The sequence below is a fragment of the Battus philenor genome, unplaced genomic scaffold (assembly GCF_028537555.1).
Source record: "Battus philenor isolate CCGP_79_NKW_IND1 unplaced genomic scaffold, ilBatPhil1.0.hap1 SCAF_3, whole genome shotgun sequence".
NCBI classification, from domain to species: Eukaryota; Metazoa; Arthropoda; class Insecta; order Lepidoptera; family Papilionidae; genus Battus; species Battus philenor.
The window spans coordinates 11456910-11470555 of record NW_027181693.1 but is presented as its reverse complement, the minus strand read 5'-3'; the positions used below and the strand labels follow the sequence as shown (position 1 = coordinate 11470555).

General features: G+C 35.2%; 1 protein-coding gene across 1 annotated transcript in view; it reads right to left on the bottom strand.

Annotated features, from left to right (window-relative positions):
- The window catches only part of LOC137926822 (cytosolic carboxypeptidase 1-like), a 79740-nt gene that overhangs the window by 7977 nt on the left and 58117 nt on the right, over positions 1–13646 (bottom strand). The window contains exons 20-22 of the mRNA XM_068770531.1: positions 2606–2693; positions 1580–1744; positions 708–884 (exon numbers count right to left, since the gene is read on the bottom strand). Of these exons, the coding sequence (XP_068626632.1) occupies positions 708–884; positions 1580–1744; positions 2606–2693 (430 nt within the window). The remainder of the gene's footprint in view (positions 1–707; positions 885–1579; positions 1745–2605; positions 2694–13646) is intronic.

The window sequence follows — 13646 nt, the reverse complement described above, 5'->3', positions numbered from 1 at the left end:
AAGAATCGTTAAATAAAAACTTAAAAAAATCTTATTATGGTGTGAAGGATTTTTATGTATAATTGCTTGGAATTTAATTGCTTTAACTACTGTGTTAAAGATATTTTTAAAGTGACCACAAAGAAAATCCGTCTGAGCTATAGTCCCGTCCTGCAATATGAGTCCAATCTGATTTTAGTTTCTCTTAAATTGGGCTTTTTTGGGATTCTTCTCATAACGTACACAAGCGGTCACTTAAAATGATCTTATTTGAATTATATAATAAATAAATGACTCAAAATATTGTATGTTTAGAGAGATAAATGTTAGGTGCAGCAGTGGTACATTTTTTAAGGACATAAGACATAAGAAATCTTTCACCGCTAATCTATGATTACAAGATTATATACTGAATGTGAAGTATTAAAGATATATCATGGAAACGTCTTCACACATAACGCAGATGGCTGATTTATTGCAAAACTTATCTCAGCGATCTAAAAGGTACGGGACCGCGAGTCGGTAGATGTATTGCCCTACGGTTACGTACGCGCAATCGATATCATTAATCTTGCCGCGCGCAATCATTTGTAACTGAAAACTAAGTGAAACATAACGTGTCCAAGATCTGTAATTAAGTTATATAAAATTCACCAAATTAATGTGTTCTTTGAATACTTTATTTTTTTATGTAATATCGGCGAGAATAATAACAGGATTGTACTTACCTTATATGGCCCCTGGTCGAAGCCGCAGAAGGACGCCTCCATGGTATAAGAGCGCGCGACTGCTAGATGTCTCCAAACGGTGACACGAGCTGTGCTTTCACGTTCCCGTTCTACTCGAAACGAGCAGGACCCCAGCGCGAAGGCGCCCGAAACCCTATGCATCAGAGCCGGCAGCATCTGGATAACAACCCAGGCAGTCACGTAAACGAAATCAGATATATAAATGTTTAATAATTCAATTACTTGCGTTTCGCTTGTTTCAGCTTACGTTAATGAAATACATAGTCATTATTTAATAGATGTTAATAAATCGATTATTAATATCTGTAAAATAGAGAGTTTCATTCAAAATGCGATAAAGTAATTGTAAACTGGTGCCAAAAATCTTAAGCGTTATTCTACGCAATTAATAAAGAGCGGTATTTCTGTTACGTAAATAATTAACTTGTTTAAAAGAATCATGTGTAAGTAAATAAAGTATATAAGGGATACTAATAAGTTCCAACGATATTATGTGGACATATAGATGCTGTTTCATTGCCCCCCGTCCGATGCGTCGGCAAATATAACCGCGCGAAACTTGATTTTCCACCCGGTATGCCGTTTTAATGCAATCCATGCAGTGTAATGCTGCTGTTTGCAATACTTGCATGGTAACAAAATCGCATGTATATTTACGAGCAATGCAAGAACACGTCTAATTACTGGCGGCGCGGGTGCAACATAACAGTGCGGGTACCGATTCCGAGATGCGCGAGATGTACGATATCGAGGCATGGAGGCTGCATACAAATGGCGCCATGCGGGGGACGGCGTTCGTTACTAAATAGCGTGAATAGCGGCGTGCGTTCGCATTTGGTCGTGCAACTCACGAGGTATTTAACGGGTTCGTCGGGCGCTAGGCGGTCGCTGCTACACCAGCTCTCGGCGGCCGCGCATCCGTAGAAGAATACATTCTTCTTACGCGAGTGTCCGTGGTAGTCGCAAAACACCAATGGCGGCTTCTTCCATACACGCACCAGATACTCTATTAAACCCTACAACCAAAAACAATCATTACACATTGTCTTATTCGCAAAGGTTCAAATCCATCCTTATCTACAAAAAAACACTCGTTTTAATATTCCATATCGATTACTTTCTTTTTGTCTCTGCCTTTTCTTGTGAAGGATAAAGCCGAAAGCTTACCTCTATAATGTTAAATGTCGGTTATCTACTTAAAATTAAATTGTACAGCATCAGGCACATAATAAAGTATGGAGTATTTAGAAAAACTAGTAAATATCGCTAACGGCGTAGTCCTTAATTCTAAAGTTCAAACTCTCAAAAGACGGCCTCATGTTTATGTATAAAATCATTAGAAACCATATAGACTCTCTCCTTATGTTTTTAATAATGTATGTTTTGGTGCGCGGAAGTTTTCAGTCGATGTTGTTAGCGCGAAAGCAAAGTATGGCATAAATGTATGTATAAAATACTTAACATTTTATTAAAACCCAATTCAGGAAAAATATTCGGAAATTTTAATTTAATGTGGTCATTTTTGAGCTATTCTTAACTTATATCTTCTCTGTGTATTGCGTCACGCCACCTATTTTTTTTCTTTTCGTTCTGTTTATTGTATGTAATGTTTTGCGTTAATTTCCAAAAAAAAATTATCACTTGAATATGCCTTTACATCGCTTACCAAAGTCGATTGCTATTCTAATTTCTTTCAAAATTAAACAAATTAGTTCAGAAATATAAATAGGCTTCATTAAAAAAGAAATCAAGTGACTGCTAGAACGTGTTTCTGCTGCTAAAAGTAATTATAATATATGTATACGCATAATTCTAAATATTTTACTTTTAAAATCAATCTATTTGATCTTCAGTATTTATTAACATAATGATTATACCTTTGTGTGGTAGATTGAAGGATGCAAAACGGGGCTCGGCTTGCACCAGCGACGATTTAAATCTTCATTAGTTAAGCCGCATCGATGGCTGGAACAACGCATAGACATTATTCGAGACGTCCGGGAAGCTTCCCGATTGACGACTTATCGTCGCGAACAGTCTGCTCGTGTCCATTCAAGTGACATGATCATGGCTCGGGCGACGGCGTTCGCTCGCTCGATATTAACTAAGCGAAGACCATCTACACCAGGGGTTTCAAACTCATAAATAATGCTTAACTTTATGTGATATACAAAAACAAAAACTATGTCCATAGAAACTATTTTTTATTTTGACTAGTACACATTGTAATAGACATATAAAGAGTTATATTATTATTTACGTCTTGACACTTGACAGGTCTTCGCTGATACAGCATTTAATATTTTGGAAGAAATTTCATTGGCCAAGACTGCTTTCAAAATTGACCAACAGATAATAGGCCGGAAGTTTGAAACCCCTGATCTACACCGCACAGCTTAGAAATACTCGTAATTATAATAACCTAACGAGATTATTTTTAACTGCCATTTCAAGAAATGCACGAACCACGTCGTGATTGCGATAAGAATTCACATTTTAGTTCACAATTTAATTATTTAATTTTACTATAAATATCAAAATATCATTACAAGTCTATGTACGTTATCATAGGTTAGTTGTCGACTGGTAAGTCATTCTTGATGCAAATAGCTTTGATTTTAAAAAGGTATCATGTTTGTTAATCTTTGCATTAGGCGACTCGCAGACCGGTATTGTTTTATTTGTTAAAATCAACTGATAAGAGCATTAGAACGTAAATTTACTTTTTCTATTAGAGTTGCGCTAGGCCAACAAATTCTGGTAGAACAATGTGTAGGGATAGATAGTAAATAATAATTAAAAATATAATATTATTCAGAATTTTAAAATAGTTTTTTATTATGTTACCTTAACGTTATTTATTATTTTTTAAACCATTGATTTCTGGATAGGGGGTATCATACATTAATTGACATAAGATTAGTTATACATGCATCCCTTCAAAGCTTTTACATTTATAGCCAATCGTGCCATATCTCACAATATCCTTGACATAAATGGCCTTCCGTCACGGCGAATCATCTTATTTACAACGCAATAAAAGGTTTTCAAACGTAGCGGTTAATTTTCACGCGTGACACGACTACGCAGAAAGCAATGCACATATGAAACAATCATCGACTCAAGAACATATAAGGATGGACGATTGACAAAGGTAGCTCTTCGAGGGGACAATTAAAATGACAAGCTATTAAATGAAATGAATTGCTGCCCACGTAGGATTCCGACGCGTTTTGAAACATAAGATGCGGCGAAGTATTATTTATTGGTTTTATATTGGTAATGAAATTATGACACTTATTGACACTTAAAGAATAATACTTACCGTTAGAGAACAATTGTTTATTAACATTTTAAGTTCAATCAAAATAAATAAGAATTTGTAGTAAGATTTTTAAAGGCACCAAATATTTCAAGCACGCTACAACTAAGGTTATCATATATAACGCTATGTATATAACGAGTCCTATCAATAGAATACACTCGCTGCGTCTAATGTATTGAACGGGAATTCACAAGATATTTAGTGTTTCAATAGTGCGACATAAGTCAACTAAGTAGGCATGTTTACCTTTTTTTAGCATTAGCTGATATACGAAAAATAAATTTGATGTATGTTTATGAATTAGTCAATGGCATTATTAACCACATTGATACCCTTAATTGATAAATAAGTTCGATTAAGAAATCCGCTTACTATTTTATGAATAACAAAAGAATTTTGTACGCGTTTTAAATGAGCAATTACCTCAAAAATTTAAACACTATAGCGCTTATTTGTATCATTTTTAATAAATCGGCTTCTGCTGTGCTTTTATAAATAAATAAAAAGAAATAAAAGACATTATTCTATTTCTTAATTTTTAAAAAAAAAATAAGACCATGTTAATTGGATTATATCTGCATCCAAATTTAAATTGCACAAAATAAATTACACGTTCGAAACTTAGCAATCGGTTATTAACCTGCCACGAGTCGATATGTGTGAGATAATGTATCTTATTAACACATTGTATTACAACTGGTTTAATTGGATGAAAAGCAATAAATTGCAGTTGAAATGCAGAACGTGTAACTGGAGTCATGCGGTAAGGCGCGGGATGAAGACGAAAAATAAAACAGTTTAAGAACTATGCAACACAAACACGACGACTGCGAGACCGAGACAAAAAACAATCGTTGGACAGATAAAAAATATTTATTCAAATTCTTAATTTTATTGAGAATAGAAATTTTTAAAGGAAGTTACATAATGTCGATACAGGATGTGGCTTTAATAATCTTTAATTTAGGAGTTTCGGGCATCGTATAATCGTCTTATATGTGGTGGTATTAAGTCTTTGAAAAAAAAAGTACTATACCAGGCTATGTGGTTAATAAATTTATATTTTAACGCACACGGGACACGGAAAACAGAATGAATAAACAGGAAATTAATTTTTGTTTAATTCTAAACACATCGATAGTAGTGTCTATATATTTCCACTTTGCAGTGTGCCTTTTAGTTTAATTAAGATTGTTGGTTTTAGATACATACGATTTATTTTACGATACGGTTAGTAAAGCTCACGTGAACTTTACTTTCCAACACATTTAATAGGTAAAGAGTCAAAGCTTATTTTCAATTAGCATGTTCGTCCAAATGTCCTTGTTAATTGATTATTACAGAAAACGCCTTTAGACCTCTTTGACCCTTTAAACCTATTGACTAAATGTTAGAAATAAATTTTTTATAATTGTCATAGTACATTTATAAAGATTATTTCTGGATAGGAAATTTTAACACTAGACAATAAACACAACAAAGAGGCTCGATTAAACATTTAACAAAATGTGCTTTAAATTTTAAATCACATTTGTCAATTACGAAAAACAGACAACTCGACGATGTTAATAAATTTAACATATTGATGTAACCAAAAAATATAATGGTTAATAAACCTGACGTTTCCAATAGGTTCCCAAAAAATATTGTTTTTGAAGTAAATTTTATGGGAAGAAACGTTAGAAAAAAATATTTTATTATTATTTACAGTTGTATAGAAAGTCTCATTGCGTCTGCAATCTACAACAAATCACTGTGACTCGTTCGTTATTAGAGAGCGATTCTTGTCGTGTACGTGTTCTTAGATAATCGCATTTTGTAGAAATTACACCTGTGCTATATAACGGTTAACTATTTTTAAATACCTGATTGTCCACAAATCGTATAAAAGCTTTTTATACAATGTCTTACAACTGTTTTATACAAAAAGCCGTGTACGCCATATTATGGAGAGTTTATTTGTTTACATAACCACTAAAAAAACTTGTAGAGCTTGTAGACAAACTGGTCAAAACACACGGCCGCGTAAAGCGTTTAAATACGTTGAAATTACTTGAGAGAAGTTTGATTTAACGATGAGGTAGAAATGGTAAGAAACAATGCGTACAACTACGAAACAATCGTGTTTTTTTTACCGGTGACGAGTGGTCGGTGTGCGTCCAATTAGGGGTACAGCGAAGGCACATCATTAGCGGGCAACGCGGACTACGTGGAGGACGCCGTTCGGGCGACGCGGGATATGCGGCCGAGCGGCCAGGACACGGCGTCCCTGCCGCGGCCTTCGCGCGCCGACCGGTTGTGCATCTTTTACTCTAATCAGGGGAAAAAAAGCGGCTGCCGCGCGCATGCGCGAACGAAAACGAACAAGCGGGGAGATGCAACCAGCCCGGCGTGTTTTATGGACAATTGTTGCGGTACAGCGCGAACAGGGCACGCACTACACCCTCGGCAAAAACTATTATTAGAAACACAAGAGAATAGAATCCTCTTACAATTGTGCAAGAATTGTACAAACGATTAAGTTAATTCTGCTAAAAGCGATCGCAACGCGATCTCATTTTATCTGTCGCAGTATATTACCTTCGCAATTATTGCGAGTGATTTGGCACGTAAAAGGTTTTCTTTGTAAATTAAAGCGCGAAAGATAAATCAATCAAGTAAACAACATAAAATAAGCATCGAGATAAATGTACAAGTGCAGTTGGGGCCCTTTGAGGTGTGCTGTGACGACCGCGGCTGGTTCAAGGGTCTGCCCATCTATTTATAGAGCGCGCTGCGCGATGCTATCTTGCCCCGGCCATGCTTTGGCGTCGCACGATCTACACCCGCCCTCGATGCACCCTTCCAAAGAGAGCGTTCGCTCAATAAAATAGACTAAGAAAAAACGGCCATATTACATTTATTGAAGCTATTTATATCACATGTCCATTGTTTGTGGCTCAGCTGGAATTAATCACCGGCAGACAATTTAGCTCTGCGCCGACGACTATCCCGGTCGTTAAATGAATCGACCAACCTCGCGTGTTCATTGTATTAGCATGCAGATGAGCGCGCATCGTTGTATCGGGATTGTTATATTTCACGGCGTGATCGACTCTGACGTTAGATGAGTTGGATGGGTCGTCGCCGGGCGAGCACTCGACACGCTCATCCGTATGCCGGGCGCGTGCTATGTTTCCTGTGAGCGTAGTCGAGAGAACGCTTCGATGCGTTGCTTTACCACGTTTTAGATTCATCCGGAGTAGTCTGCATGTTTATTTGTTACAGGAGATGTTAATAAGCAGAGGCGCTGCGGAGAGTGGACATCGAGGGGCTGTCTAACGACACACGCGTGGGCCACGGGGTTTCGCCAGCCGCGGCGAGTGATTCTGTATTCGAATGGTACGCCGGACACAGGGCGAGTTATTTACGATGGTCGCGAGACAATCGTCCGGTTGCTACACTCATCCGGTGCCACCGGCGACGCGCTGCCAATACCATGACGTGGCGTCTTTATCAAATGGCTTCCTTTGAAATTAACACACGTTTCCATCTTGTAGTATTATGTTTCAATGGATATTATTATGAGACGTGACGCTTCAAAGTACGCGGAAGTAATAAATATGTGTAATTAAATAAATATCTACATAATTACAGGTGAATTGCGCATTGGTTCCAGAGGCGGAAGTTCGAAATATCGGAGTACTTGATTAATCAATGAATTAAGAGAAGATTTTCAGTGAATTTTAGAGAACCTATTTGAGAGAATACGTTTAGAGTAATGTTAGTCATATTATAAAGGTGATAACATTTTAATCTTAGACATACGATTTTACGATTTTAGTTTTATTAAAATAAGTAATTGAAAACATAAATTAAACTATGTGGTTAAAAAAAACATTCTTGTTTACAAATATTTTTTTTATAAATTCGGATTAACAAAACTGATAAAAACGATAATTAGGAGGTATGTCTTACTATATTATTACAATTATTATCTTTTACAGTATTTTAAATAAATTCAAATAATTTAAATATAAATAATGATGCGTTTACATGACATTACATTTCTCTTTAGTTTAATTTTTTCTCACTAAGATCACCAAACCATGAAAAAATCGAGGTTTTTTCTTATCGATTTCGCTAAGTGAAGTATTTTGAATATGGGTGAGTGTGTACCTACTTTGTACCTAAATTTGTTTGGAATCTTGACGTTTCAATTGTGGTTGCATACTCGACTTCAAAGACGTGGTATACGAACAAGGTGATTGGTTATTCCTGTAAAAGCTTTAAATGTATAGTTAATTTGTTGTCAAATAATACATAGTAAAAACAATTACAAAATCTGTGGTTTCGATAATAATAAATAACGTGATGATAACATAGTAAGAAAAAGTATTTTTAAAATTGAGATCACTGCGCATTAAAATTATTTATTGTTTACTATCTGTCCCCACAGAGTTCGTACTGGCAGAAGTTGTTGTAACATATTTCAGAGTGATCACTTTATACAAGTTCATAGGAAATAGGTGCAAAAGATTTGTGCTGAGTAAAGTATAACCAATCAGTTATTGTCTTGAGGTGATGAGTTACAGTTCACTGCTTAGTTTTAAGTTGATACAAGATCGAACGATTAACTTTAACTTTGTAAAGAAGTATCGGGTGGATTCACCTGTTTGAGTGCGACCTAATGGCCGTAGTTGCGCTAATTGATTATATTTACGAGTTTTAGCGGAAGCAGAACATTTTGCTGCGAGGTCAACGAACCCGCCACCCTCGCCGCGACGGTCGCCGACGGAATGCGGCTGCTAAACACCGTATTATACTACAATGTAGATCCACTCCACGTACTGACGTAAAGTAGTTTGAGAGGAAATAAATCATGCAAGATGAAAATCCTAAATCATTAGTCTTGATTTATGCTTTTTAGTATTATAATACAGATATATTAGCATCAAATACCTTATTGTCTGTTTGCTTACATTGTTTGTTCACAAATTATAAATCAATTGCAAAATGACATCGTAAATTAAAATTCGCGACTCGTAAATGAAATTTTTGTTACACCAATTCATTATAGTTTTAGTTATATAAGGTTGAATTTGTAGCACATTTGCTGTCAATTAATATTTGCAACAACTATCCAAAAATAAATTCAAAAATAATAATTAACGTAATGATAATAAACTAAGAAAAAGCGTTTACTTACTACATATTGAATTTCATTATTTCTATCTATCCTTGTCGCCAGAAGTTCTTGGCCTGATGCATTACAACAGAAAAAATATAACTTTTCAAGAGTCTATACAGAGTTATTTGAAAAAGGGCTTTAAATATTTTTGCTGTGAAATAATTTTACACCTATAACCAATCAACTTGTATATTGTTTAGTGTAATTCCTACCTTGAGTGAAGTAAGCTTTTATACAAATATAAGTAGATCAGCGCATGCATTAAAACAAAATCAAATTCAAGTCAAAAGACATTATAGCAAAAATATTATAATAATTGTATAAAATATTTTATAGACAAAATTTAAAGGTAGTAAAAGTAATTTTTAATGCTTTTTGAAGTTTAAAAAAAACGATTTGCGCAAACTAGAATTAAATAAAGAGTTGGGGCAGTGACAACAGTAATATTTAGTTTGTAAGTACTAAGAAATTCTTTTTATTATTTATATATTTTAAAATTTAATTGACCCAGGTCTGTTGCACAGGCCAAGCCGTTAAAAATTTATTACATACGTTGGGTTTATACAGGTTCAAAGCGCAGTCTTGTCTGTACAATATGACGACGAAATGAAACCATAAACATTCTGGTATTATTATAAAGAGACCATTAATTAAAATAGATGCGAAACGATAAGTACAAGGCTCGGAGAGCACCGAACATACATAAAGTGGTCAGATAAAGCTGTACACATAAAGTTCGCCGGAGCATTTTATAAACATTCGATAGAGATGTACAGTCACGTGCAATCATTTGTATGTTTGAACAACTTGTAAACTTTAAGGTGCATGCATACCGGAGTTGACGTTGTCTCACTTACGAATGTCATTTACTTTTTTGTAATATTTGTATAACGGTTTATTAATTATTATTAATAATTAACAGCCGACCAACCGTTAAAAATTCATTATATATTAAACAAAGAGTTTTTCACTTTATAGGCTAGTGAGTCCACTCTATGACGTTTTCTTCTTGCTCATGCCTATTTTATTTTTGTACGTGATTGCATGTACATGGTGCATAATACTTTATAAAACTATTATCATAATTATTTCTGCTGTTGGACGTTGGCGTCCCCTATAAATTTTCAATAGATTCTGTTGGAAGAGGCTATTTAGCATCATTCGATAACCGTAACAAAGTCGTCTATTAATTTTATGAGTGGACATTCTGCTCTGCGCTTGTCGGTCTGTGGCCTCCACTCTAGACAGGCCCCAGCGGTCATCAGTTCTGAGCGGGCCTGCTCAATGCTACTTCAACTTTCCACAGCCCAGCCAGCTACTTTCGTTTGTTAAGAACGATTTCTTATTTTATGATTCGATCCCGGAGAAAAATCTCGAGCACAGCCCTCTGACAATTATTCCCAGAATAAGAGATTACGATTCTTTGACGTAAAACAACTTAAGTGTATGTTTTTATTTCATTTTTTTAAACGTAATCTAGCTTTTCTTGGACTATTTCTAATGTATGTAAACGGAGAAAGATTTAGAAATTTTGTAATAACAGCGGTGCAGGAGCATCTTTAAGCCGTCGTTTGAAAGTAGTGTACACGAGTGTACGTGACTTCGCGAGTTCGGCGTTCGTGAGGGCCGGGGCCGCGATGAACCTTTGATAAACTGTCATAGACGAGCTCCCCGGCGGACACTTCCGAGCCGATTCCCTACGATTCACTTAATCGGGCCGCATTGTGATTCGTTCACGTGACGCACGACCTTCGTGCCGCCGATTCCTGCGAACGAGTGTTCTTTTCCATTTAACAACTCTATTATTCTGCACGACGTAAACACACGAGGGAATTTACTTTACGATGCTACGATTGGATAGCTTTGTGCGAATGTTTCCTTTTTGCTTTTGTTATTATATCTTTGTGATAAAATATTTATTTTATTTGTGATAAAGAGTCTATGTTTTAAAATATTTGTATACTTCTATTTGTTGTATGTATATCTTTGTGATAAAATATTTATTTTATTTGTGATAAAGAGTCTATGTTTTAAAATATTTGTATACTTCTATTTGTTGTATGTGAAGGAATGCAAAGATTGTGCATGCGCCTGTACACTATCTGCAAGATTCAATTATAACACCTTAGTTATGGGATATGCATATCAGCTATAGTTGCGATACGGTATATACTTCTCACGCTCTATCTCCTAATGACTGTTGTCATTCGGGCGCTTTAAAATAATAATTTACTTTTAATTACTCTTTATACGTATAGTGTACAAGATTTATAAAAAAATGAGTTATGAAATAAGATTCCCTTTACGGAGTTAGTAAATCGTAGATACTTTCTCTAGTGCGACAGGTATATGCCTATTTTATTTTGAATTTTTTCTTTTTATCTAAATATGAATAGTTTGAAAATTGAAGAATTTCTTTTAGAACTAAAGTAATATATAATTTATTTTATTGAATAGTATATTGTCATTCTGTAATAATAACGCTTCTTTATAAACCTTTTTATTAATTCATAGCAACGAATGGCCATATCCAACAAAGATGAAAGAAGTTTATTATTTTTCGTCATCAGTTTATTTGTAAAAAGCGAGCGGTCGAGAGCATTTCACCGCAGTTTTTATTTACCTCGGTGTACATTCAATTTCATGTCATATTATAACCAAATATGGCGGTTCTTTCGGGTCGTTTAATACCATTTTCGGCGCGCAAGTCGCGGTTGGTCGATGACAGCGATGACTGGCCAACGGATGTCGTTGACTCCGCGCTCGGCGGTCCGCTGTGATGCAAGAGGCATCACGTCTGGTATTCGCGCGATACTTACTTGTTGACCTCCGTACATCATTCGACTGAGACAAGACTGAGGCTTGAATCACATACGACTAATCTTAAGCATCCCCGGCTTTCTTATCAACCGAAAATATGATGAAATCTTTAAGTACATACCCAAATTTGATTATTATGTCATATTCGGGCGGATTTTTTTCAAAACAACAAAACTCTGAATGTTTTATTAAATATTAACTGTTGCACGTCCGCTTTGTTCGGTTTGCATAATATTTTGTGAGTTTTATTTTATAAAATTAATTCCTGGTAATTTTTAACAAACCAAAAAAATAATATTTCATCTAAATTTTTGAAAACATACATAAACTACTTATTTTAATGAAAGATCTACCAATTTCAGGTAGGATTTCGTAAAATTCTCAGCGGATCTCGGCAAAAAAATAGTATTAACGAATTTCAGTTCTCAAAACTTTATGGCTCCAGAGATACTAAGATACTAAGACGAGTCAGTACATAGACGGGAATAGTTTATTAATTTTATTTTTGTTGAAATGCAACGAACCTATGACTTCTGGCTGTATACAATTTGTAGGGACAGATGGTAAACAATAATTGATTTTCATTTATTAGTAATCCGAATTTTGGGAAACGTTATTTTCATTGTTGTTCTATAAATGCCGTTTTATTGAATCGGAATTGAACTCGGGAACTGCAAACCTGCGGCGCGGCGTAAGCGCACCGCGCCGCCGTGCAAACCGCCATTATGAACCTCGCACTCCTTGCCATCATATTTCATTAACCGGCTCTATTCGCTTCGCATTATTTATGGCTGCTTAGTTTTGTCCAAGAATACTCTGAAAGTCGTAGCACGATTTTAATAGACCGGCGGCAGCGGAATAATAAGGACATCTGAATAGGATTACCGAGGTCAAAGCGGCTTTTCCTTCATTTCAGGGTTTATTATGTTCTAGCAATTTTAATTCAAATTCAAGATACCTTTGTTCAAGTGGGCATTTAAATGTACTTTTAAATCGTCAATTATTTATCGATATTAAAAGTTACCACCGACTCGGAATATTGATCTAGAATAGCGATCGACGAATAAATGTAATAGAAGTTTTCTTACTATAGCACAAACTGCACTCATCATCATGGCGTTTTTTTTTCTTCCTCTGATGGGGGTAATAAGAGGTGTATCGGAATACTCAAACTATTATTTAACTGTATTTGGTTGCAAACGGTAACAGATTCCATCTCATGTGTATTATCAAATGTTAACTTTATTTTTCTAATCATCCTAAACACATACACTAAATAACTCTTTTGTTAAATTTAATTACTTCACTTGCTACGTATTTACAACATGACATTCGCGTTTTGGTTATACACTATTAAAGCACTGTATAAAACACAAAGAAATTTAATCCAGTGTTAAAAATTCTAAATAAAAACATAAGCTGACTTGAATAACGTGCGAGTAGATATGTCAGTTTCATATATTTTTTACTCTTTCCTATTTTTATGCAGCCATTTTTAAATTAAGATTCATTTCTTTCGAGCATACGATTTGTTACGCGTTTAACTCGTGTCTTTCGTTGTAAAGCTGTGCATTTGTTGTGGTCGTTTTGCGACGTAGGTTAT